The 22,780-nt window shown below is 36.7% G+C and overlaps 1 protein-coding gene across 3 annotated transcripts in view; it reads right to left on the bottom strand.

Annotated features, from left to right (window-relative positions):
* Positions 1–10,523, bottom strand: part of CDIN1 (CDAN1 interacting nuclease 1) — a 214,028-nt gene extending 203,505 nt beyond the window's left edge. For 2 of the 3 annotated variants that reach the window (XM_045527902.1, XM_045527895.1), the window contains exon 1: positions 10,166–10,523. In XM_045527902.1, coding sequence (XP_045383858.1) covers positions 10,166–10,266 — 101 coding nt within the window. In that variant the 5' untranslated portion in view covers positions 10,267–10,523. The remainder of the gene's footprint in view (positions 1–10,165) is intronic. The other variant, XM_045527919.1, reaches the window with a different exon arrangement.
* Between the last annotated feature and the right edge of the window lie 12,257 nt (positions 10,524–22,780).

Below are 22,780 nucleotides of genomic sequence, written 5' to 3'. Positions count from 1 at the left end.
ACTCTAAGTTTAATAGTTTTAAACGTTTTTAGCAGCTGAATCACAGTATTTCAAACACACAAAAGAAACAGGTCCTGAGAAATTTTAACATTTTACTTTGTATGGAAAATTCACAGCCCTCAGTCATCTCAGTAAGACTCTGGGTATTTATTAGGTCACAGTTTGAACACCACACTAGGTTAAAAAAAATTTTTTAAATAAAAAATAAAAACTCAATTTGCTGTCCTAAAGCCAGAATGTACAGAAAAGAGCACCCCTCAGCCAACAGACACCACATGAAAGTGTGACAAGCCACATCACTCACTGCTCCTTGGCATGAAGGAAACTTTGGGTTGTGAGGAAGGATGATTAACTCTTAAATATATGCTTCTTGAAAGGCCAGGGATGGAAAGAAAAGTTGAGGCAGATATTAATTCCCCCAAATGGCCAGGAAAAGGTAAGATTTGTGATCAGCATGTGCCATTTTAATATGGGGGCACAGATATTCCACTCTGGTTTCAAACCATGGACCAAACAATCCGGGATCCAGTTGTCTGTTCTGTCCCCCTAAGAAATGGAGAAATGTCATTCAGTTAGAAGTTCCACTCCAGTAGCTTCAGTGTGTTCATGTGTACCAGCTCACTGGGTAAGCAATCTGACAGCAGGAAGGGGAAAGGAGAAACGTATCTTGAATCAAACATGTGAAACATACCTCTTCAATAAAAAGATAATTAAAAATAAAATAAAGAAAAATGTATTCTTTACCTATCTCCTACATGATTTTCATACCAGTACATGACTTGTATATATTTAGGTCACTTTTCAGACTTACTCTAGAAAAGTACTTGTATACTGATTGTTTTGTTTGTAAGGAAAATTCAACCAATATGGCGAAATTGCATAAAATGTGTAATAAAAACATAATGATAAATTCTGTCAACATTTGTTGAAAGTTAAATAATAAAATACTATTAACCTATACTTCTATTGAATCTTTTTTTCCTAGGGAAATACATAATGCCTCTTTATTACACAAGCAATCATTCTGGTATGGGTTATTACTTAGTAAACTGAAGTTTGATGCCTGAATACAGATTTAAAAATGAAGTCAATATTCTAATAACATGAAGTTTCCCCCTCAAACTAATAAAAAATACAGTCAGTGTGTGGATTCTTCTCAGGATAACATTATCTGAGCCTTTCTTCAAATACTCATTTGCAGGAACTCAAGCTCATCTCACTTTTGCAGCTACATAAATCCAAAGAAGTACAAATATTTTATAAAAGCTAAGTATTTCTTTTAGAAAGCAAAGAGACCACACATTAACAAAATAACCTTTCAGAAGAGTTTTTAAAGCTAAACTAAAATGTAGCAACAAAATAAAAAACCTGAAATCTTATGGAATAAAAAAAATCATATTTTAAAAGATTACCAAAGAAAATATATGAAATAATAATATTCTTTTCATAGGCATTCCTACCTACTCTAAATGATCAATACAGAAATAACTCTACATATCTTTGCTGAGTATATAAATTCATATTATCTTTAAAGATCATATAAATTAATAACACTTCTTTGGCAAAACCACAAATAAAACTTCCAGTTTAATAAAAGACTTGTTCTCTCTTTCTAAGCTATTCTCACTCATTATTCTGGAACTCAAGTCCACCACAACATATCAGAAGTGTAGAAAATTGACCACAAATTGAGAACCAACTCTCCATTCAATTAGGATAAACAAGCCCAATAGGAAAAATAATCCAATTAAGTAAACCAAGCCCTGCCATATCAATTATACATTGCAATGCTCCACCATGATTCTTAAAAATCAGTGAATCTAGGTTAAAAAGACTTTTTTAAATGCTATTACATGTCACTGTGAAATAGTTAAAGCAAATTTCTGATATCTGTGCCATGTTCAATGGATAATCAAGTCGTGTGTGTTCACAGCCATACAATCAACTGATCCTTATAAACATTTTTATTTTCTGCAAATCTACTGCCCTTTGTTTCAAAGCAAATTGTGTCTCATAGGTTTCAAAAGATACTACTCAGACATTTCTTCTACTTTAGACCAGCTACTAAATTATAACAATCATATTTGCCATTCATTAAAAACTTAGCAAGAGCCCTACACTATGCTAAATGTTTTACATGCCTTGTATCACTTAATCCTTAGCACAGCCTTAAGGAACTGCATGTGGAGAGGCAACAGAGTGGGAGGAAGATTCTGGAGCCAGATTCTACTTGGGTTTGAATCCTGCTTCCTCCACTTCCTAGCTGTAGAACTTTACCCCTCCTTTTACAGATGAGACAACTTTGACTCACATAAAAAGAGGTAGACGCAAGTCATTTTCTAAGAACAAACTGTTACAGGAAGCAAGAACAATGGTATACAAGCCTACCTATGGAAAAACTGGACATCTTAAAATGGATCATGTTTTGGGGGGGTGGGGTATTGTTCAAAAAAAGACAACTATAGCCAATGGTAGCACCAAATTAAACCAAGTCACCTCAGATAAATGAGAAAGCTAAGTAAAATTTTTGTGCTTGTCCCAAGCAAGTTCCTTAGTTACTTCTACTCCTAACCAGATTGGACTCCTAAGTTTACGACCAAGAACCACCAAGTTCAACACTGGCAAATACACAGTAGAGTCAGCCTTAACTCCAGTTTTCTGGTAGAGAAAGGTAAAGATTTCAAGAAGAAGACCAAGTATACTGGCTTAAGCATAGGCTGCCCAGCCAAAAAAGTTTTTAACTATTACTTTTGAGATCTTACTAGGAATGGAAATTTAAAATGCTTCATATAAGTCAATGATTGCCTGTGTTATGATCCAAGAGTGGGAAGACAGTAGGAGATGATGGGGGCCAAGACAGAAAAAATCATGCTGAGAAATGTGAAGGCACCATTAGAAAAACCTGAGCCAGGATCTCTAAGGGCAAAGATGTATCAATAGGGTATAGACACCTATTTGCTTAAAGATTTATAGTATTGAGAGTTTGATTTATGACTCATTAGTGCAGCAACTAAATAGCTAATGTATAGTAAGGGAATCCAGAGGAAAACTAAACTGTGCCAAAAGGGCTTAGTCTGCCAGCAAAAGAATTTCCAGTAAAGGTATATCTCCTCTAAGTATATCTGAACTATCCAAAAAAATCCTGTGGTTCCTAACATTCTACAATTCTAATACTTCATAGCCATTGGCTATTTCTTAAACTCTTTCTTCAGACTATACGCTATTCAAAATTAGTTACTACATTATCCTATCTGGGGTTTTTTTGGTGCTTATTTGTTTGTTTTTAGAGATGGGGTCTTGCTATGTTGCCCAGGCTGGAGTGCAGTGGCTACTCACAAACATGATCATGTGCACTACAGCCTCAAAATCCTGGGCTCAAGTGATCCTCATACCTCATCCTCCCAAGTAGTTGGGCTTATAGGTACCTGGCTGTTTTTTTAAAAATATCCAAATAGTGCCACAAACATAGTGAGCACATTATTACAGACCAAATGCTGTAAGTGGTGGAAAACTCCGCAAACCAATAAAAATCATGGGCTGATTATAGGATGGATTGTTTCACATAAACTGGTGGGAGTGGATAATACTAGCTGAACAAATATTCTGGTAAGAGAAACAGAAAATCACTCTTAGGTGAATACCAGTAATAACTGTTTCACGAACACACCATCGATGGATGCTAAGATGAGTGAGGAAAAGGGTGATGAGAAACAGGATATTTGCATAGCCTCAAAGCATATCCCCACAAAGGACAAGGACTTGTTAAGTGGGAAAGGAACGATAGTAATTTTATAGTATAACTGTAACTATAATAGTGTGAGAAAAAATTCAATAGTACTATAAAACTACCAGGTCCTGAACACAAATCAAGGCAGACACTACCTTAACCAGGCAAATAAGGTTAACATCACCAACAATAAGACATATGGAGTCACATACCCCTGATATCATGCACTAAAAAGGGCACAACATCATTTCTGAGGTATTCTTGCCAAGAGTGTTTACCTTCAATCTACTCATGAGAAAACAAACATCAAACACAAGTGGAAGGGCATTCCACAAAACAACTGACCAGGTACTCTCCAAAAGTGTAAAAATTGTGGGGGTAGGCCAATAAAAAAATTTTTTTTAAAAGTGTCAAAATCATAAAAGACAAAGAATTAGTAAGAAACTGTCACAGACTAGAAGAGACTTTAAGACATGACAACTAAGTCCAATGTGTGATCCTAGAACAGAAAAGGGACATTAGTGAAAAAACTAGAAAAGTTCAGAAAAAGGTCTGTAGATTAACTATATTGCATTAAAATTAATTTCTTCCTTTGGACAACTGTACTATGGTAATAAAAGATGTTAACATTAAGGGAAGCTGGGTGAAGGGTATATGGGAATTCTCTGTAATATTTCTGCAACTTTTCTGTAAATTTAAAAACATTTGGAAACACACATAAATATATGGAATGATATATAAATATACATGTAGTGTTTGGGCAGAAAATTATAATGTAAAATATAACCTTAAAAGAACAGCCCATTGGGATAGGGGCTTCTACCTGAATAACAAGGCTCAGGAAATAAACTGGAAAATGTAAATCAATGAATGTGTCCTCAGTAAGTACTTAAATACAGTATGTCCTATGTTCTAGGGGCCAAAGGGCCCATTACAGCAGGTCCTCAAATAACATTGTTTTGTTCAATGTTGTTTCATTATAACATTGATGAGGGAAAAAAAAGTCCATTCTCACTAGGGCCACTGTGTCGGTGGAGTTTGCATGTTCTCCCGATGTCCATGTGAGTTTCTTATGGGTACTCCAATTTCCTCCAACATCCCAAAGATGTGCATGTTATATGAATTGGTGTGTCTTAATGGTCCCTGTCTGAGTGAGCGTGTGGGTGTGTGAGTGCACCCTGCAATGTATGGAATGGTGTCCTGTCCAGGGTTGGTTCCTGCCTTGTGCCATCAGCTGCCAGGATAGGCTCCAGCCACCTGTGACCTGAACTGGAATAAGTGGGTTGGAAAATGAAGGAAGGAATTAATACAACTTACAGTAAAATAAAAATTCATAAAGTATACAATAATCACACAAATGCATGACAAAAGGGCTCAGCCTGACACATTTGTTATTCTTTGTTTTCGAACTTCATGGTGGGAGGAGATTCTCCTCACAATTTTCACTCTGCAAACATTTATTCCTTGATCTAACCACCCACTACAACTATGACCACCGTCACTTACTGATTCGCCAAAAATTGGGTAAACAATTATCTTACATGTTTTTATGTATCTTTCTTAAATGTATATATAGTTTGCATTTATTTCAATGGTTAATATTAGAAATGTTTTGGCTCTTTACTTAGAAGTTTGGTGATATTTTTGTGACCAGAAATACGTCATAGGAACTTAACTCTTGTTTATTCCAAATAGCCTATGGTAAAACTGGTTTTGTTCCAAGTCATTTCCCTTAAAGTCACAGTTTTCAAGGACCTATCAACAAGATTAAGTGAGGACTTACTGAATTGTAAAACTGAAGAAGAAAAATGAATAGAATGAGGGTGAATTTTGTAGTTGTAAGATATTAAAGATCACAAAGTCCTACCCCTTCCTTTTAAACGGAGGATTCTATGACCAAGTTCAACATAGTGACTTGAAAAGATATAATTTTGTAATTTAAATGAAAACAAAGAAGCTATAGTGTAAAAAAAAAAAAATTAAGCTACATCTTCACCTCTCAGCATTTACTAAAATAAATTTCAGCCAGAAACAGTAAAGAATTAAGAAAAATAGCACTTGATTGAGTTTATGGTGTAAAAAATAAAAAGAAAGCCATAAAGAATGCAAAAGAAATTTGTGTGAAAGAATTTGCTTTTCATGTTAGGATAGGAAAGGACTTCTTAAGTGTAAAGGCAAAAATTTTAAAAAGCATAAATTTAAAAGCTTAACATATCAAAAACAGAACAATATTTAAAAGCAAACAACTGGGAAAATATCTGCAACAAATCTGACATATAAAGGATCAACATCTTTAACACATGCAGATCAATAAATAACAAATCAACAAACAATAACAGCAGACACTCCAATAGACAATTAGACAAAGGATACCAAGCAGGTAATTCAAGAAGAAAATTAAATGGTAAAAAAATATTTGGAAAAATGTATAAAATTATTATAATTTTTACAATGCTAATTACAAGATGTCATTCTTGATTCAACATATTAAAGATTAAATAATGACTCTCCTCAATGCTAGAAAAGTTGCCAGAGACAGACACTCCCATGCCATGCTGATAATAGGATTAGCATAATCTTTTTGATTAGTAATTTGTCAGTACATATCAAAATCCTTCAAAACAAAATCACCCTTTGATTTGAAAAGGCTAGTGGCTGTCACAGTGTGGTCAGTGTACTCCTGGAATCCCTGAGACTCTCTCAGGGGTCTATAAGGTCAAAACTACTATTTTTATAAAAATAGTAAGACATTATTTGCCTTTTCCCCTTATATTGACATCTGTACTTATGGTACAAAAAACAATGGTAGGTAAAACAACCAGCTCCTGAGTACAAATGAAGACCAGGGCACCATAACTCTACTAGTCACTGTATTCTTCACCACCACAAATTTGCAGGAAAAAAAGAAAGAAAAAAGACTTTCACTTAAGAATATTCACTTATTAATGTTATTAAATGTGAACCCTTGAATACATATCCTTTTAACATTCCATATGACAAAACAGGAAGTAAATGCAAAGCACATCTACTTCATATGGAAGTATAATGGTTGTCGTAGTGGAAAGCACTTGTGTGATTGAGAGCTGAACTAGCCACTTTTTCTATGGAACACTATTTTTACTTGAATGAACAATGAACAAAGAAAGTATGATTATTTAGATTTAAGTATTTGGCAGACATTTTCTTAAAAATAAACAACATGAGCCTGTCATTCCAAGGAAAACAACTGATAGCATTTGCCGCCAATGATAAAATTTGGGCTTTCAAGGAAAAAGTCAAATACTAGAAAGCTCACATCCATCACTGTAAGCTTGACAGCTTCAAATCTTACAGACTTCTGAAGCATCTACGGTGATATTAACAAATGTGATTTTTTATATTGCATAATGAAATTTGTAAGATTTGCATAACTCACAATCAATATTTTACAAATGAACAATGCATGATGATAAAAATAACGCATGGGCAAAAGATCTATTCAAAGTTCAAAATAGGCCAATGGATTGTAACGTAATAGAGTGTGAAAAGTTCCTTGATATGGTTTCAGTTTCCAACTTGGAATTAACCTTTAAGAAAATTCCGCTTGTTGTGTTTTACATAATAACAGAAATATCTGCAATTACCTGAAAAGCCTATTAAGTTATTCTTCTCTTTTCCAACTACATAACTGTCTGAGGCGAGAGTTTCTACATATTCTTTAATCAAGAATAACATATCACAACAATGCAGAAGCAGATATGTTTCTCTTCTATCAAGTCAACCATTAAAAGAGATCTGTAAAAGCATAAAACAATGTCATTTTCTCACTACTACTTTTGAAATTATGGTTATTATTCATAAATGTGTTAACAAGTAATGAGTTTAGTTTTTAAAATAAATTAATAAATGTCTTAAAAATTTCTCAGTTTTAATTTATATTTTGGCAAATATCAACAGATATAACCCACATAAACAAAAGTTCTTTGAGGTCTTCAATACTTTTTCAGACTGTAAAGGGATCCAGAGAACAAAAAGCTTGAAAACTTATGAAATGGTCAATTCCCAACTTCTGCAAGTCTAAAGTAAAAAAATAAGCAGACGTGGCATTATATACGTGCAAACATAAATTTAGCAAAAAATAAGAAAAAGAAAACCTTTGATGTCCAACAAGAAGAAAATGAATGGTACATCTAGAATGTGATACTGTTGGTTACTTGAAACAAATTCTGAAGAATTTTTTAAGATGAGGAATGCTCACAATATCCACAAACTATATAAGAAGAGACAGCAATGCACAGAAAAAAAGACTAGAAGGAAAAAAAAAAAAAAGACTAGGATTCAATATGCAAATGCTGCTCACCAAAAAATTACTACTGTTATTGATATTAAAACTAATCAGGAAAGCTTGGTATAGAACTCCGAACTGAGAGTCGAGAAACCTGTATTCTAGGCACTGTTTGGCCATTAAACATCTCTGAGATTTTTTAAGAAGTCACTTTAACCTCTCCGAACTACCAGAAATTATCTCTGAGGTTCCTACCTGACTGACTCTCAGGTAAAATGAACTATCAGATGTAAAGACTGTTCAAGAACTTTGCAAGGATCATCTAAAGTAAATCAGTGCTACAAAGAGAACTATGAAACCAACTTCAAAATCACACCATTTATAGAATTCTGACCCAACGTACTAAATAGTTCTTTAATCCCTTCTTTTGCAGATTAGTAGTTCAGCTTCTTCTAAATAAAGTTTCCTGTGGAAGAAGAGTTAAAGTTATTTAATCTCCGAATGGTATTTGAGAGAAGTGAAAAATATTTGGGTATATCCTGAATAAGAAAGAAAAGAGCATGAGATAATAAGCAAGACAACACAGTATCCCACATGATGGGCGCCTTTTGAAAGTGCTGAGTACTGAGTGGTTACTTATTATGAAGAAGATAAGGTATTTGCTACAGAAAAGAAAGAAAAAGAGAGAGGAGAAAGAGAAGTAAAAATACAAGTGGTTATACATGTGCATAGTGAGAACAGAATATCAAAACGTATGCTCTGTCTTAAAAAACTGCCCCGAATATCTACCTATTCCCTTGGCTGACCAGCCTTGACCCATTTCACTGTTCATGTGCAGAACTGGCAAGACTTAATGATAGAAAATTACATTCCAATTTGTCAATTTTGTTCCTTGTTAGTAAGTCTGATAAAATCCTAAAGACTATAAAGGAATAAACATTGCCCTAAATTAAATTCAGATAACACTGGGAAAAGACCCCTTCATTTTACAGACTATCAAAACCAAGTCCTCAAAAAAACTGAGGTCAATAAAAGATCTTCAACTAATGCTTCAATTTGTACTTTAATATCTATTATCCAATAACCCCTCTTTCCTCAAGAAAATACCTGTATGCTGATGTTTGTTCAAGGGCTACCCATCAAGGATGGAGAAGCACTCCATTAGGGATAACCATGCTCAGTTCCAAGAAAACAAAATGGTACAGGTTTGGATTTGGTCTTCAATTAGGAAAAAAGTAAACAAATATTATATACTTTTAACAGAGCATAAAGAAAATGACCTGGTTGTCCTAAACTGGTTCTTTATATGATGCTTGGGTCTTAGTTTCCACATCCTTAAAATGAGGAATCTATATAATTCCCAAAGAAATCTCTTTGGGAATTTATTTCTTATTAAGTTGGATAATCCTAAAATCACTGACAAAAGAAGTGTTTTGGGGGCGGGGGAGGAAAATATGAAATACACATATATGTGTATATATGTGAGTGTATGTGTCTGTGTCTGTGTGTGTGTGTGTGTATATATATATATATATATATATATATATATATATATATATATATATATATATATATAAGAGAAAAAGAAACATTCAGATACGGTTGTTCAATGGCCAATGACCTAAGAGTGGAACCCTGGGGTAGCAGGCTCTCTGATTTGAGAACCCTTGTGGTCACTAAATTGCATAGACAACAGTGCAAGCCACAGTCGAAAAGTATGAGGCTCCTTTAGGCCTGTGCTCTCTTGTTTCCAAACTGGGAGGGCCAACTGAAAAGGGTCCTCCATTTCCTTCTCATGAATCTTTAATTAATATTTCTACTTCGAGAGGGCCTGCCTCCCATTATTCACTCAGTATCTGTCAATTTACCAGTGGACATGTATGAAAGCACCTACTATGTGCACCCATCACCTAGCTACAGGTGAAGTTTTCGGTAAACATTTGTTGACTTGAATGTAATCGCAAGGGCTTGGGAGGCTGCTACAGACTCATCCATTAAGGGTTTTGTGCGGAAGGCGGGTGAAAGAAGAAACCTTTCTCACGATCCTAGATCTGACGCCTGACACTGGTGTTCCTCCCCATTCATGTGTGTCACGTGGTTCCTAAGCGCTGCCGGGCGGCCCAGACACAGCTGCTGCAGGCAGGGGCGGTGAGAGGGGAGGGATGGACACTTACCTGGGGAACCTCTGCTTCAGCTTCCTCAGGCTCTGCCTGGTGGGCGGCACAGACACTAGGCACTGGGCTATCTCGTCGTACTGGGCTTTGGTCAGTATCATGTTGGGCCAGGGACCAGGAGGTGGCGGGGACAAGGAAAAAAAAAACACCCTGGGGCTGCCCTGGTGCCAGGGAATGAGGGGTAGGCACACAGCGGCACAGCCCTGGGTCCCCGTCCTCCTTGGCTTGGCCCTATACCCCCTGAAGTGTACCCCGGGCTGCAAGGCGGGGCGGAGACTCGCCGGGTCCTAGGCTTCACCGGCACCTCCGCGGCGGGGCGGGCTGTATACTGTGTTACCCTGGCTTGGTTTACTGAGCAGCCGCAGTTGGCCCGGCCGAAGGCAACTAGCCGCCATGTCACTTAAGGGCAAACCAACCAGGAAGTACCGGCCGCCCACGGAAAGGGCGCGGAGTCAGAGTCAGCGGGCAGGTGTCCTGGGCAGCCTCCACCTGGGAATTGACGAGGGATGTTCGTGGAGTTCACATTCTCCCAGTTACTAGAAGCTAGGGAGGACAGACGGGTGCACAAGCCAGGCAGCAAGTCTCATGAGTGCCCCGCGATCCTTAAGCTTGAGCCCGGGAAGGCCACTGCCAGAGCGCGCGATTTGAATATGCTTCCAAACGTGCCCGTTTTAGCGCAGCTGCAAGCGGAATGGTTTGCAAAAAACTGTGTCTTCGCTCCACCAAAGTCTCTCTCCACTCTGCGACCATGAACCAAGCAGTAAAACCACTGGGATCGCTCTAAACATAGCTTGGCTTGTGTTGAGGAAGTCCTGCAACTTCTGTATATCGTGTGGAAGGCAGTTTTGTCCTAGTCGTGGAAACAGACTTAACATAACAAATCCGACATCATCAAACGGCCGGCAGTAAAGAATGTCACTTTCACTCCTTATAATTAACTACTCAAAGCCTAAAATCGTGTCTTACTGTCTTTGTAACCTCAGAAAATAGTAGGCGCTCAATAAATGTTTGGAGAAATGAGTTAATCTTTTGTTTTCCGTACGTGCTGTGAGTGGATCTCAGCTTTCCTAATGCAATTTATTGAGACATCAGCCCCTCCTTTAATCTCTTTTTAAAAATCTATTTGGTTCTTAGAAGGCCATGTGTTGTGTTTCTTTTCTTCAAATTTTAACATTGTAAGCAAATGAAAGTGAAAGTGCTTAGATTTTAGAGAACATGTAAGCGGTTACAAATTTTTCATCTGGAACAAATCCTTATTTGGAAGTTTAGTTTAGATATGCCTCCTTAGATAAATTCCTTAATTCATTGAAAGCTCATTTCCTTTGTCTATAAAACTGATAATTCATGGGGCTGTTTTAGGATTAAATAGGATAATACGAGTAAAGGATTACTTAACATAGCGTCCAGCAGATAGTCTATGTAAAATAAATAGCTTAAGTAAGACCACTTGATAAAAATGGACAGGGTGTTTACAAGGTATTGTTTTACAGGCTCCCTATGCACAGACTAACTTAATCCTCATAACTTCTGTGAGTCGGGGTACTATTGCCCTTATCTTCTCCTCTTCCCTTTTGTACAGATTGAATAAATTGAGGCATGAGAAGGTGAAGGAACGTCCCAGAGGTCATGAGAATAAGTAAGTAGCAGGAGTAAGGTTTAAACTCCTGAAATTTGGCTCCAGAGTTGATGCTCTTGCCAACTCTCAGTAATCCTTAATTACTAAGTCAAATAGTCACACTCTCTTAAGCCAAAGGTTAAGGGTCTTTTTAAAGAAAATATTCTACATTTCAAAGTATCTTTTTAGCTCAGGTTTTAGAAAAGCTTCACTACTTTATTTTCTCAGGCATCTCAAAGTCCAGTGCCAACAGTGGATCCTGAATTCAGCAACCATAGTTTTTTTGAATATTTACATCAGAATGTTCTCTTTCCATATGCTTTGCATCTAGCTCTGATTGTGTGACATTAGTACATAACTATTTATTTATGGCAGCATGGCCTGGAGTTGCCACCTGGCTAGTTTGTTGTTGACCCTGCCATGACTTTTACATGAAAGCTAGCTGACGATAAGCAGGCACCAGTTGATCCCCGTTCCTTTCCCCTTCCCAACTCCACTCTTTCCAATTCACAGCCATCAGATTTTTATAGGAAACATCAGTGCAAGGATGTTTGCACTGGTTATTTTTATAGCAACTCTTCTCTCTGGCTCTTGTCTTATATTCACCCTTACAACCCTTAAGGAAAATGCCAGGTTTGTTTTTCCGTTTTTATTTTTAACATGCTGGCAGTTTCTAATTTTGACCCAAATCCAGTAGATTGTTAGTGCTGGGAGAAAAAAGCACAGTTATGTTGCTGTTTTCATTGGCAGTGACAGTGGTGTTGTTTATTAGGCACAAAATAGAAGCAAAGCAGACATTTTTTGTTGTTGTTTAGTTGGCTCTTTTTTTCTTATAGTGTGAAATGGTTAGAGTAAGCTGATTATTCCTCTGAGTCATCCTTTGTTCCTCCCTTCCCCTTCTCCATCCTACTCCCATCTCTTGTCATATCCTATGCCCCTCTTCTGCTGTTAATCTTCTAAAGCTGTCTTTCCATGCCTGAAGTTCGCCACTGTTTCTTAGTCAGCAATACCATTTCCCCACTAAGTGAAGTAGGATCGTGAAATGAAAACACCAAACTAAAAACCCAAAGAACTGGCTACCTGTTTAAAATCAGCCATAAAATATGTGGCCTTGAGTAACTGACAGCCTCTCTGATCTTAAATGTTCTCAATATAACCTCAATAAATGGAAAGTTAGAGTCTCATCTGATAGGAAGAAACAATCTAAAAATATAGAAAAGATATGGGATATTGTGACAGAGGAAATGAGTAGTCACCCCGCCTCACATAGATATGGAAAGGCAATATCGATGGGGGCAGTATGTAACAAAAGAAATGGCTTGAAAAAACAGCAGAAATGTTTTATGTCTCCTTAAAACACACCCCACTCCTTTTGGAGAACAAGGACTTGCATCCTTGCCTCAGGTCAGTGGTCAGAAGGGGGAGCATAGTGTCCTTTGTCCTTTGTGCCACAGAAGATGGGATTAATCTTGGCAGAGGTCACAAGATTGTTTTAGCTGAAGATGGAATTAAGTGGAGGCCTCATGATTGTCTTAGCCAAAAATGGGATTATGGGATTAACCAGAACCTTTAAAACCTCTCTCTGTACTTCTGCTCAGAGGAGGACTGTTGGCACTTTGAGACAAGAGTCTGCCAACCTCATCATTTGATGGCAAATTAATAAACCTCCTCAAACCATTTGTCCTTGTTCTTCTGATGTGGCCTTAGGGACAAATGTCAAACTTTCAGTAACAAAAATCACAGTAAGAAAATGTGTCAAAGTAAGGGCTAATACAGCTCCTGGATGGATGGGGGTGAATCACTTGGCCAGATTTCATTTTGCTAATTTTGGGATGACATTAATGTTGAACAATTTTAAAGGAGTATGGGGTTTGGCAAGAAGACATCAGGAGGTCATTTCTAGAAGGATAATAACCCAAATGACTAAAAATAAGAATGAGCGAAGTCAATCATGGGAAAGTTATTCTAGCTGGAGCAAAGAGTTCTAGGCAGAGTGAAAGGAGTTAAGGATGCTTGACCTTGGAAAGAGTCAGTCACGTTTTAAACAGTCTGTTGTTCACTGAGTCTGCCAAATTCAATGCATGTTTTTAAAAATAAATACTGACATATTATTTTATTATATTATAAAGTCTGGTTCTATTGATAGAGTCTCTCTTGAAGTTATCAAATTTATTATTTTAAAGAAAATAATTGAATTTCACTAACTGGATAAAGAAAAAGAAGGGAGCTAATAATATTTGAGCACTTAGTATGCACAAACGTTATCCCCCTTATAACTTATCTCACTTAATCTTCACAGTTACTCTATGCATTAGATCTTATATCCCCTATTTTATAGATTAGGAAACTGGGGCTCAAAGAGAGTAAGAATTTACCCAAGGGGTCCAACTACTAAGTAGTAAAACCATGATTTCAACCCCAGTTAGTCCGGGTATAAGATGTTATGTTCTGTATTTCATTCTATTGCAATGTTCTCTATTGTAATTCAAAAAGGATTTGAAAATCTTTTTGGTTACACTCAGCTTAATTAAGCAATTATTCTCTGAAATAGCCAGCAATCTTCTTTGGCCACCAAGGATGCCTGTTGAAGTGGCAGGGACTGCTGATTTAGACTTTTAGCCAAAACAGACTTTTAGAAAAATCGTGTGGCCACTTTGACTAGAAAAGATTGCTCATTTTTCACTTTGTACTATGAAACACTACCTCAAGTGATGCATCTTTTTAAAACTGAAGTTTACATCTCTATATTTGACATCCTTGAGTGACAAGTCATTTTATCCTGGCCCCCAAATAATACAAGCTCCTAGTAAACAATAAAGATCAGAATAATTCAGTTGCTGAGACCTGTAACCATTACACAATTTAATGATTTGAGGAAAACAAATGAAACATACAGAAGGACTTGCTATACCATAATAGCAGAGTAGTTACACTGAAAGCTCAGGGAAGACCCAAAGCCTAATGTTGGTCCATTCCTGCAAGTCAGTGGAAAATGAGCTCTTGGTCTGTGAAACCAGGTGTTCTGATGCCAGAGGAAGGTTATGTGCAGACGTAGCCTTCACTGAAAAACCGTTACAAACAGAAACTCTCATGTGCACATAATGTCACCTTCTCAGAGGAGAATGATACCTCTTTGAGTCTTTGTTATGCCCTAATAACAACAGCTAAGATTGGGGGGCACTTACTGAAAGCAGGAACTGTGCTAAGCACTTTAACTGCATTTGCCTTCACTTAGTTTTCAGATCCAGCCCCAGGAAGTAAATACTATTATTAAATCCATTTCCCAGTTGAGAAAACTAAACGTGGCTTCTATTTAGTTCATCAGTCATTTTACAATATTCTAGAATAGTGTTTCTCAAACTATCCATGTTGAGGGCCTAGTTTTCCCCCCGATTTGTCATGGACAAATTTGTAAAATAAGATAAAAAATAAATTACTTAAAAAACGAAATTTAAAAAGACAAAGACATATAAAATGTAAACCCCAAATTTGTTATGAGATTTAATAGACACACAATTATTCTGTCCAATTAATATAAAACATGCTAAATGCTTATTATCAATTTCTGTACTTACTACATCAAGACATGTAACTAAATGTTTGAGAACTGGTGCTAATTTGCTGACCATATTTTGAGTAGCACTGTACCTTAAGAAGTCAACATTGTAAGCAAGGGATGTGGGAAGGCTAAACACTGATTCCAAAGTCTAGAACGTCACACTTCTCATATACTCTTAGTTCAAAGAGGAACATACCATGTTCCTTTTAGACTTCTAAGCATCAACTGTTATTATTATGACCATTATTCTACTGTATTAAGTTCTTTTCAAGTGATGCATATTTATTAAGGTCAACAGTGCAAATCCTTTCCAGGAGATTTCATTATGTACCTTATGAAGATATTAGGCCATTAAATATAGAATGTCCAATTTTGAATCAAAAGTGTAGTTTATTATATCTCAAACAGGAAGCAGGGCAAACAAAGTATGCGCCTAAACTATCAACACAGTTTGACATCTTAATGGTAGCTTCCTTATGCCAACAGCGAAGAAGCCTGGAGAGCAAGTGGCAATGAAATCATGAAAGGCGTTTTCCACAGCTTGTTGAGAATGGAATATTTTTCCTTGCAAGAAGTGGGCCAAAGCCTAGAAGAAGTGGTAGTCAGTTGGTGTGAGGTCTGATGAATATGATGGATGAAAGAGAGTTTCCAAGTCCGGCTTCTGTAGTTTGAGCAGCATTGTTTGTGTGACATATGGTCAAGTGTTGCCTTGCAAGAGGATTGGCCTGTCTCTATTGACCAATCTCTGCAGCTCAACTGCAAGCATCCTCATCATGTCATCCAATTGGTTGCAGTAGACATCTGCTGTAATCAATTGACCAGGTTTCATGAAGCTGTAGTGGATAATACCAGCACTGGATCACCAAACAGACACTATTAGCTTTTTTGGATGAATACTCAGTTTTGGATTATGTTTTGGCACTTTATCTTTATCCAACCATTGTGCTGAATGCTTGTAATTATCAAAAAGAGTCATTTTTCATCAAATGTACCAATACAATATGGAAATGGCTTACCTTTATGTTGTGACAGCAAAAAAAGGCAAGCTTCGAGACTATTTCTCTTCTGATGCTCATTTAATTCATGTGGTACCCATCTATCTAGCTTCTTTACCTTGCCAATTTGTTTCAAATGGTCCAATATTATTGGAATAGTAATGTCAAACCTTGCTACTAATTCACGAGTAGGTTGAGATGGATTCACTTCCACTGCATCTTTCAGCTCATCATTATCCACCTTGGTCTCAGGTCACCCATGTGGCTCATTTTCAAGGTTAGAATCAACAGAAGGGAACCTCTCAAACCACCAACGTACTGTATGTTCTTTAGCTACATCCTTCCAAAACACTTTGTTGATATTTCGAGCTGTCTGCGCCTCATTGGTTCCACGATGAAACTGATATTTGAAAATAACGTGAATTTTTTATTTATCCATGGTTTCACAGAAATTGCTCTAAAAATAATTTGAAATCACAAGCCAAACCATGCGTTTGAAAGAATGAGGATGTACCTTCCCAATAAAAATAGTACAAGAAGTGTCAAAGTGAAATGTCAGAGATATCAACTGTCAAACTTAGTACTTAAGGAAATCGGACATTTCATACTTAATTACCTAATGATAACAGTTTTTATATCCTAAAGCCTAATTTCTTCTTTAAATTGTAAACCCATCAACCAGAACTTATGTACTTCTTCTGTTCTGAATCACACTCAGAACACTATTGGTACATGATAAAGGCTATTAATTGGCATTTCTTTATACATTTACTACCACCAGATTTGACTAGGATAAGGAACAAAAAAGTAGTGTTTTCACAGGGACAATTTCTCTTGGGTGCTTGTGTGATATAGCAAAGGGAGATATGTGAGCATGTTTGCTGAAGAAAGGCTGGAGTCTCTTAAAATTTTCTTCTCAGGCTCATCAGGGACTGGTGGATAATTTGCAGGCAATTTGTATACCCTTCTCCTGCAGGACTAAACCTCAGATGTAATTTCTGCAGTTGTCAATCACTCTTGTCCCAAAGACCATTCTGCAAAAATATATGTATCGTGTTCTGAGGGTTTTCTCACATTTATAAATTCAGGAATTGAAAGGAGCTATGCTAGAGAGTAGAGGGGTTTCTATGTGGGGAGGAGGGTAAGAGGAATGAGAATCAGGGAATCAAGTCTGTCCTTAAAAAGCACTTCTTTCAACATAAACTGGAGTTGGAAGCACATGTCAGATGGAGATTAGCTATAAGTCTCTTCATTTAAAAAATTACCCTCTTTTGTCATCCCACTGGGTTAGACTTTCAAAAGAGCAGGCAAGATGCCAGTCAGGATTTATAACCCTTTCCCTCTCTGTGATTGATGGAGAGTTAAGGGAAAGAGTTCCTTCTGAGATAAGTGTAGAGACTATCATAATAATAATAGGTTTCTTTCTTTTGAGACAATGAAAGCATACTTTGTACTTATGTAATGCATTGTTATCATAAAATCTATAACTGGTATTATTATAGCCATTTGGCATCTGGGGAAACTGAGGCAGAAAATGGCTTGGAACTTCAACCAGTTTCTTAGACTTCATTTTTACTTACCTTTTCTTTTTTACTTAGTTTCTTTTCTTATGATCATCAAAGAAATATTCCTTGTTAGCCAACAATGAAAGATCCTATACTGCAAACCATCCAACATCCCCATCACTTGGAAGCCACCACTATAACCACACTGGCGTCATTCCTTTCAGTTATTTTCCCACAAAGTTTTTTTTCTCTACATAGATAAAATCTAACCCTATATACGACTTGAGTCTAGCTCTGTTCAGTTTGTCTTACACTATGAGCAAGGTATTCTTCAGAACATGTGGCAATTTTGACCCTGGTTTTATTTTACAAGTAGTCGGTTTCTGAAGTTAGGAGAGGGACTCTCACAACCCAGGCCTTGACATGGGGCCCTTGGTGTGGCTAGCAAGAAACTGGACTATCCTTCAGTGCCGTCAACAAGCTGCAATTCGGGCAATGTGGGAATGATGTAATGGACCTCTGGAACAAGGTGGAGATTTCTGTGACTGATGGGCAGCATTCACAGAGCTACGATTAAAATCATGTCAGTGAGCCTCCTACCACATGTCCATTCTGTCAGTCAACATGTTGACAGAGGAGCCAGCATGTATTTTTTTTTTTAGCATGACTACCAGTTATATCTGAACATTCAGATTCGTTCCAGCCCTTGATGCAGGGAGCAAATGTTTTGCATTGCCCAGAGGACAGTCACACTGGATGCCAATTTTCGTGCCACAAGAGCTTGGGTTTCCATTTCACTTTCAAACACTAAAAGGTTTAAGTTGGTACAAGGATGAAAGGGATTTAAGGTAATGATGTGGGCAGGGAGAAACAGAGGCGATGGCTTAGGGAACACTTAAGCTCCACATACACTTGCACACACAAGCACATACACACAAATCTAGTTTTATGAAACAACATGAATTATTTGCATAGATAGGAATTTTATAAATGTAATATACATGCTCTTAAAATGCAAAGGCCCATGTAACTCACTTATGCCAACTCCTCTTAAAAAAATACAGATATCCACGGAAACTCATTCATTCATTCATTCATTAGATAGTTACTGGATGCTATTATGTACCAGGCACTGCTCTAGGCCATGTATAAGCAGTATATAAGACTGTCAAAGTCTCTGCTCTCAAAGTTTACATTCTTCGATAAATTAGATTTACTTTATCAAAAGATTATTTCATGTTCCAGTGTAAAACAGGCTAAAGAGACATGGCAACAAAATACAATACCTGGACCTAGACTGGATTCTGTACTGAAAAAGGAAAGTGCTATAAAGTACATGATTGGATGAACTGACAATTGGAATGCAAATGATAGAGCAGATTATAAAATACTATTTAAGATGTATATTGTGTAATCTCCCTATTATTAAGCAGTACACACAAACATATTTAGAGGTAAAGATCCATGATATATATATATATATATATATATATATATATATGTAAAACTTACCCCTAATGGGTCCAGAAAAAATGAATCAAGAACAGTGAGACAATGAGTAAATGATAAATCAAATGATAAATCAAATTATAAACAGTGAGTAAATGATAAATCAAATGTAGTAAAATGTCAACAATAGGTGAACCTAGATAAAGGGTATATGGGCAGTTTTGCACTCTTTTTATTTTGTTACATTTTGGCAAATTTGAAATTATTTCCTAATACAATGTTTTTAAAAACCTATTTTACTTTGTAAAATGAGGGCAAAACTGATGTCCTTAAATCATGTGGCACACTCCCCTCAGTCACATATGATTTGTAGACATTTGGTTAACATGCTGATTTTTTCAGGACCTCAGAGATGAGCTTCTATTGCCTAATTGAGACCCATGGCATAATAGAGGCAAAAACTTTCAAAATCCCTCCCCATATCTCTCCCCAACATGGACCATAGAAGTTTTCTGTTTCATCCAAGTGCCTAACAATTTTCATTCATATCTATGTGAAATATACTGTTAATATATAATTATGCCATTCACTAATTATAATTCACTCTTTCTGGGCTTATAAGCACCCTAAATATTTCAGCTATATAATAGAAACAGAAAATGCCACCAAATAATCCCTTTGAACACATTTCTATCTTAGAACTGCATTGCAGTCTAATTCTTTACCTCCCTCTCCCCCTCCTTTCCTTTCCCTCCCTCCCTCCTTCCTTTCTTCCTTCCTTTCTTCCTTCCTTCCTTCCTTCCTTCCTTCTTCCTTCCTTCCTTCCTTCCTTTCCTTCTTCACAGAGAGTAGACAGCTCTTCCAGTCTCCTCCCACTCTCTTCCCTAGTTCCCTCACATATGTTTGCCACAGTAAAACACTTGCATGTCAAATCTTATCTTGGCATCTGCTTCCCAGGGAATATAGGCTAACATGGCCTCCTATCTTCAAAAGCATGCATAGGGAACTAGAGGTTACACCTAATCACCTTATTAGATATGAGTATTTCACAAAACTTTATCAGCAATACATCAAAAATTATCTCCTAAGAAGGCAGTCTACTCTAATATTTGGGACTAGACTTTGAAGTCGGAAGAACTCAGGTAGAAGGATTGGTTGGATGATCTTAACATTTAATAGAATCAAATCTCTACCACAGTGAAATACATATTAGACAGTAATAGAAACAGAGTTCTCTCTTTTTTTTTTTTTTCTGGATTCCTTTTTAACAGGTACCCAGCAGACATTCCTTGTTTCTGAAGACAGATAGCAAAGTATTTAATAATTACATGTAAACTCCCTTGGTTGCAATCAAAATCTCTATTTGCTTCCCCAAGAAGACACATATATATACTTAGATGACCTGAATTAGATGTTAGCTATTCCTGTAATTCTCCAGGCTTACATTCAGAAGTACTCTCTTGGATTTCATCATTTCCACAAATGACTAATCTCAGTTTGGTTTTCTCTCAAAGAGTAACTCTTATTTCGGTCTTGCTGTTAGCTCAATACATAATAACAAGTCTTGTCTGAACTTAGGGGTCCAGAGCCATGTATCCACTTGTGTACCCCACACGTCTATCTCTGAGCCCTGCAGGCACTGCAAATACAACTTTTTAAAAACTGAGCTCATTTTTATGCTCCTTTCAGTCTGCTTCCCTTCTTGGAAAATGGCACTACCACCCATCCTTTCCTCCACAGCCAATAGCCATATTCTTCCTGTCACTCAAGAAATATGCTACTGTCACTATTTGGGTGCCTCCTTCCTTTATTCTATTAGTCTCCTAATGAGATTCCTGCTATATAGTCTGTCTCAACTCTAGTCCTCCACACTTGAAACCAAGGTGATTTTTCTAAAAATACAAACATTGTCACTTTGAGATGTCCTTGCCTACTTTTCAGGCTTCATTTCTTTCTGTATAACCTGATAAACCCTACATACATTCAAGTACCAGTTGACAAATCTCACTCATTAATTACCTACTACATGCTAAGCACCAGAAAGAGTCCTTTGCAGTCCTATGAGAGAGGTGTTATCATTTTTGATCAACAAAGTTAAAGAAGGTAAGTAACCTGTTCAATTTCATACAACTGACAAGGGACACAGAAAGACTAAGTCTTTTTTATTCCAAGGTCATTTTTTTATTCAGATATAATTAATAGACACTATAAAAAGTACAGATTTTAAATGTACAGTTTGATAAGTTTTAACAAATGTATGCATCCTAACCATAACAGAACTTTTTCATCAAACCCCAAATTTCCCTTTAATTAAAAAAAAATTGATCTGTAATTTACATTCAGTGAAAACATAAATTTTAAAAACACACTTCTTGAAGACCATTGTTTTAACCTTTTATTTTTAGTTCACTGAATCCCCATTGTCATTTTATGCTGTTATACATGGGAAAATGCATTTTTCTCTGCTAAGAAGCCCTTTTTCCTTCTGATCACATCTGCTTACTTTCCAAGTTTCAGTTTTGACAGTATTTCCTTTTCTATGTCTGTCTCATACCCAAGCCTCCACCATTAGTTAACTTTTCTCTAATATCTTTAGTGATTGCCACTTTATTTTAGTTTTTGTATCCATTTACCACTCTCATTGCAGTCTAGTGGCTGGAGTGTGTGCAAATTTGTTTGTTTTCTTACTAACATTTAGTCTCTTACTAGGCACACAGTTAGTGCTCAAGACATATTTGTTGAATAAACAAGTGCATGATGCCAAAGGCATAGGTTAGTGCCTTGGAGATCATGTGTGAAGTTTACATTTTATGCCTAGGCAACAAAGATCTATTAGAGATTTTACACAAAGGATTGCAATGGTTAGATCTGTGTTTTAGAAAAATAACTGATAGCCGTGTAAAGGCTATAAAAAAGTGGTGAGAGGAATAGTTACAGGGAATTGAGTTGAGAAATCACTGTAGAAGTCTAGGAGAAGGACCATAAGAATATCGATTAGAAAAATAGAATTGGAAAGGAGAGTCCAGAATTCAAAAAACATTTGTAAGAAATACTTGCCAGATCTCAATGGCAGAGCTAAAGCAGAAGGAAGTGTCAAGGATATTCCTTTGTGTTCAGAGAAAAATAGTAATATAATAGATAGTTGTGTCACTGAAAAATATTCTACGAGAAAAACAGAAGAATTAGGCAAATTAATGTTAATGCATGTAGGTATAATATAAATAGATTGGAGATGAAAATGGAGATAGTGGCCAAGATTTCAGAAGAGCAGTCAGGACTAGAGATGTAGCATCTGTGCTGGATGTTTTCCATTTGCCCCTCTACGTACACTTTCCAACCTTCTCTATGCCCTAGTATCCTTACCACATTTGATTTCATCACTGTATATTGGCTTCCAGTTGGATTTAAGTAATGGGAGGCACCAGCAAAAGTACAAATGGCAGGAAGAGAGTGAGTTTTGGATATCTATTTTGTGACTCCCTCCCTTTCAGG

The sequence above is a fragment of the Lemur catta genome, chromosome 1 (genome assembly GCF_020740605.2).
Source record: "Lemur catta isolate mLemCat1 chromosome 1, mLemCat1.pri, whole genome shotgun sequence".
Taxonomy (NCBI): domain Eukaryota; kingdom Metazoa; phylum Chordata; class Mammalia; order Primates; family Lemuridae; genus Lemur; species Lemur catta.
This window is presented reverse-complemented; position numbering and strand designations above follow the sequence as displayed.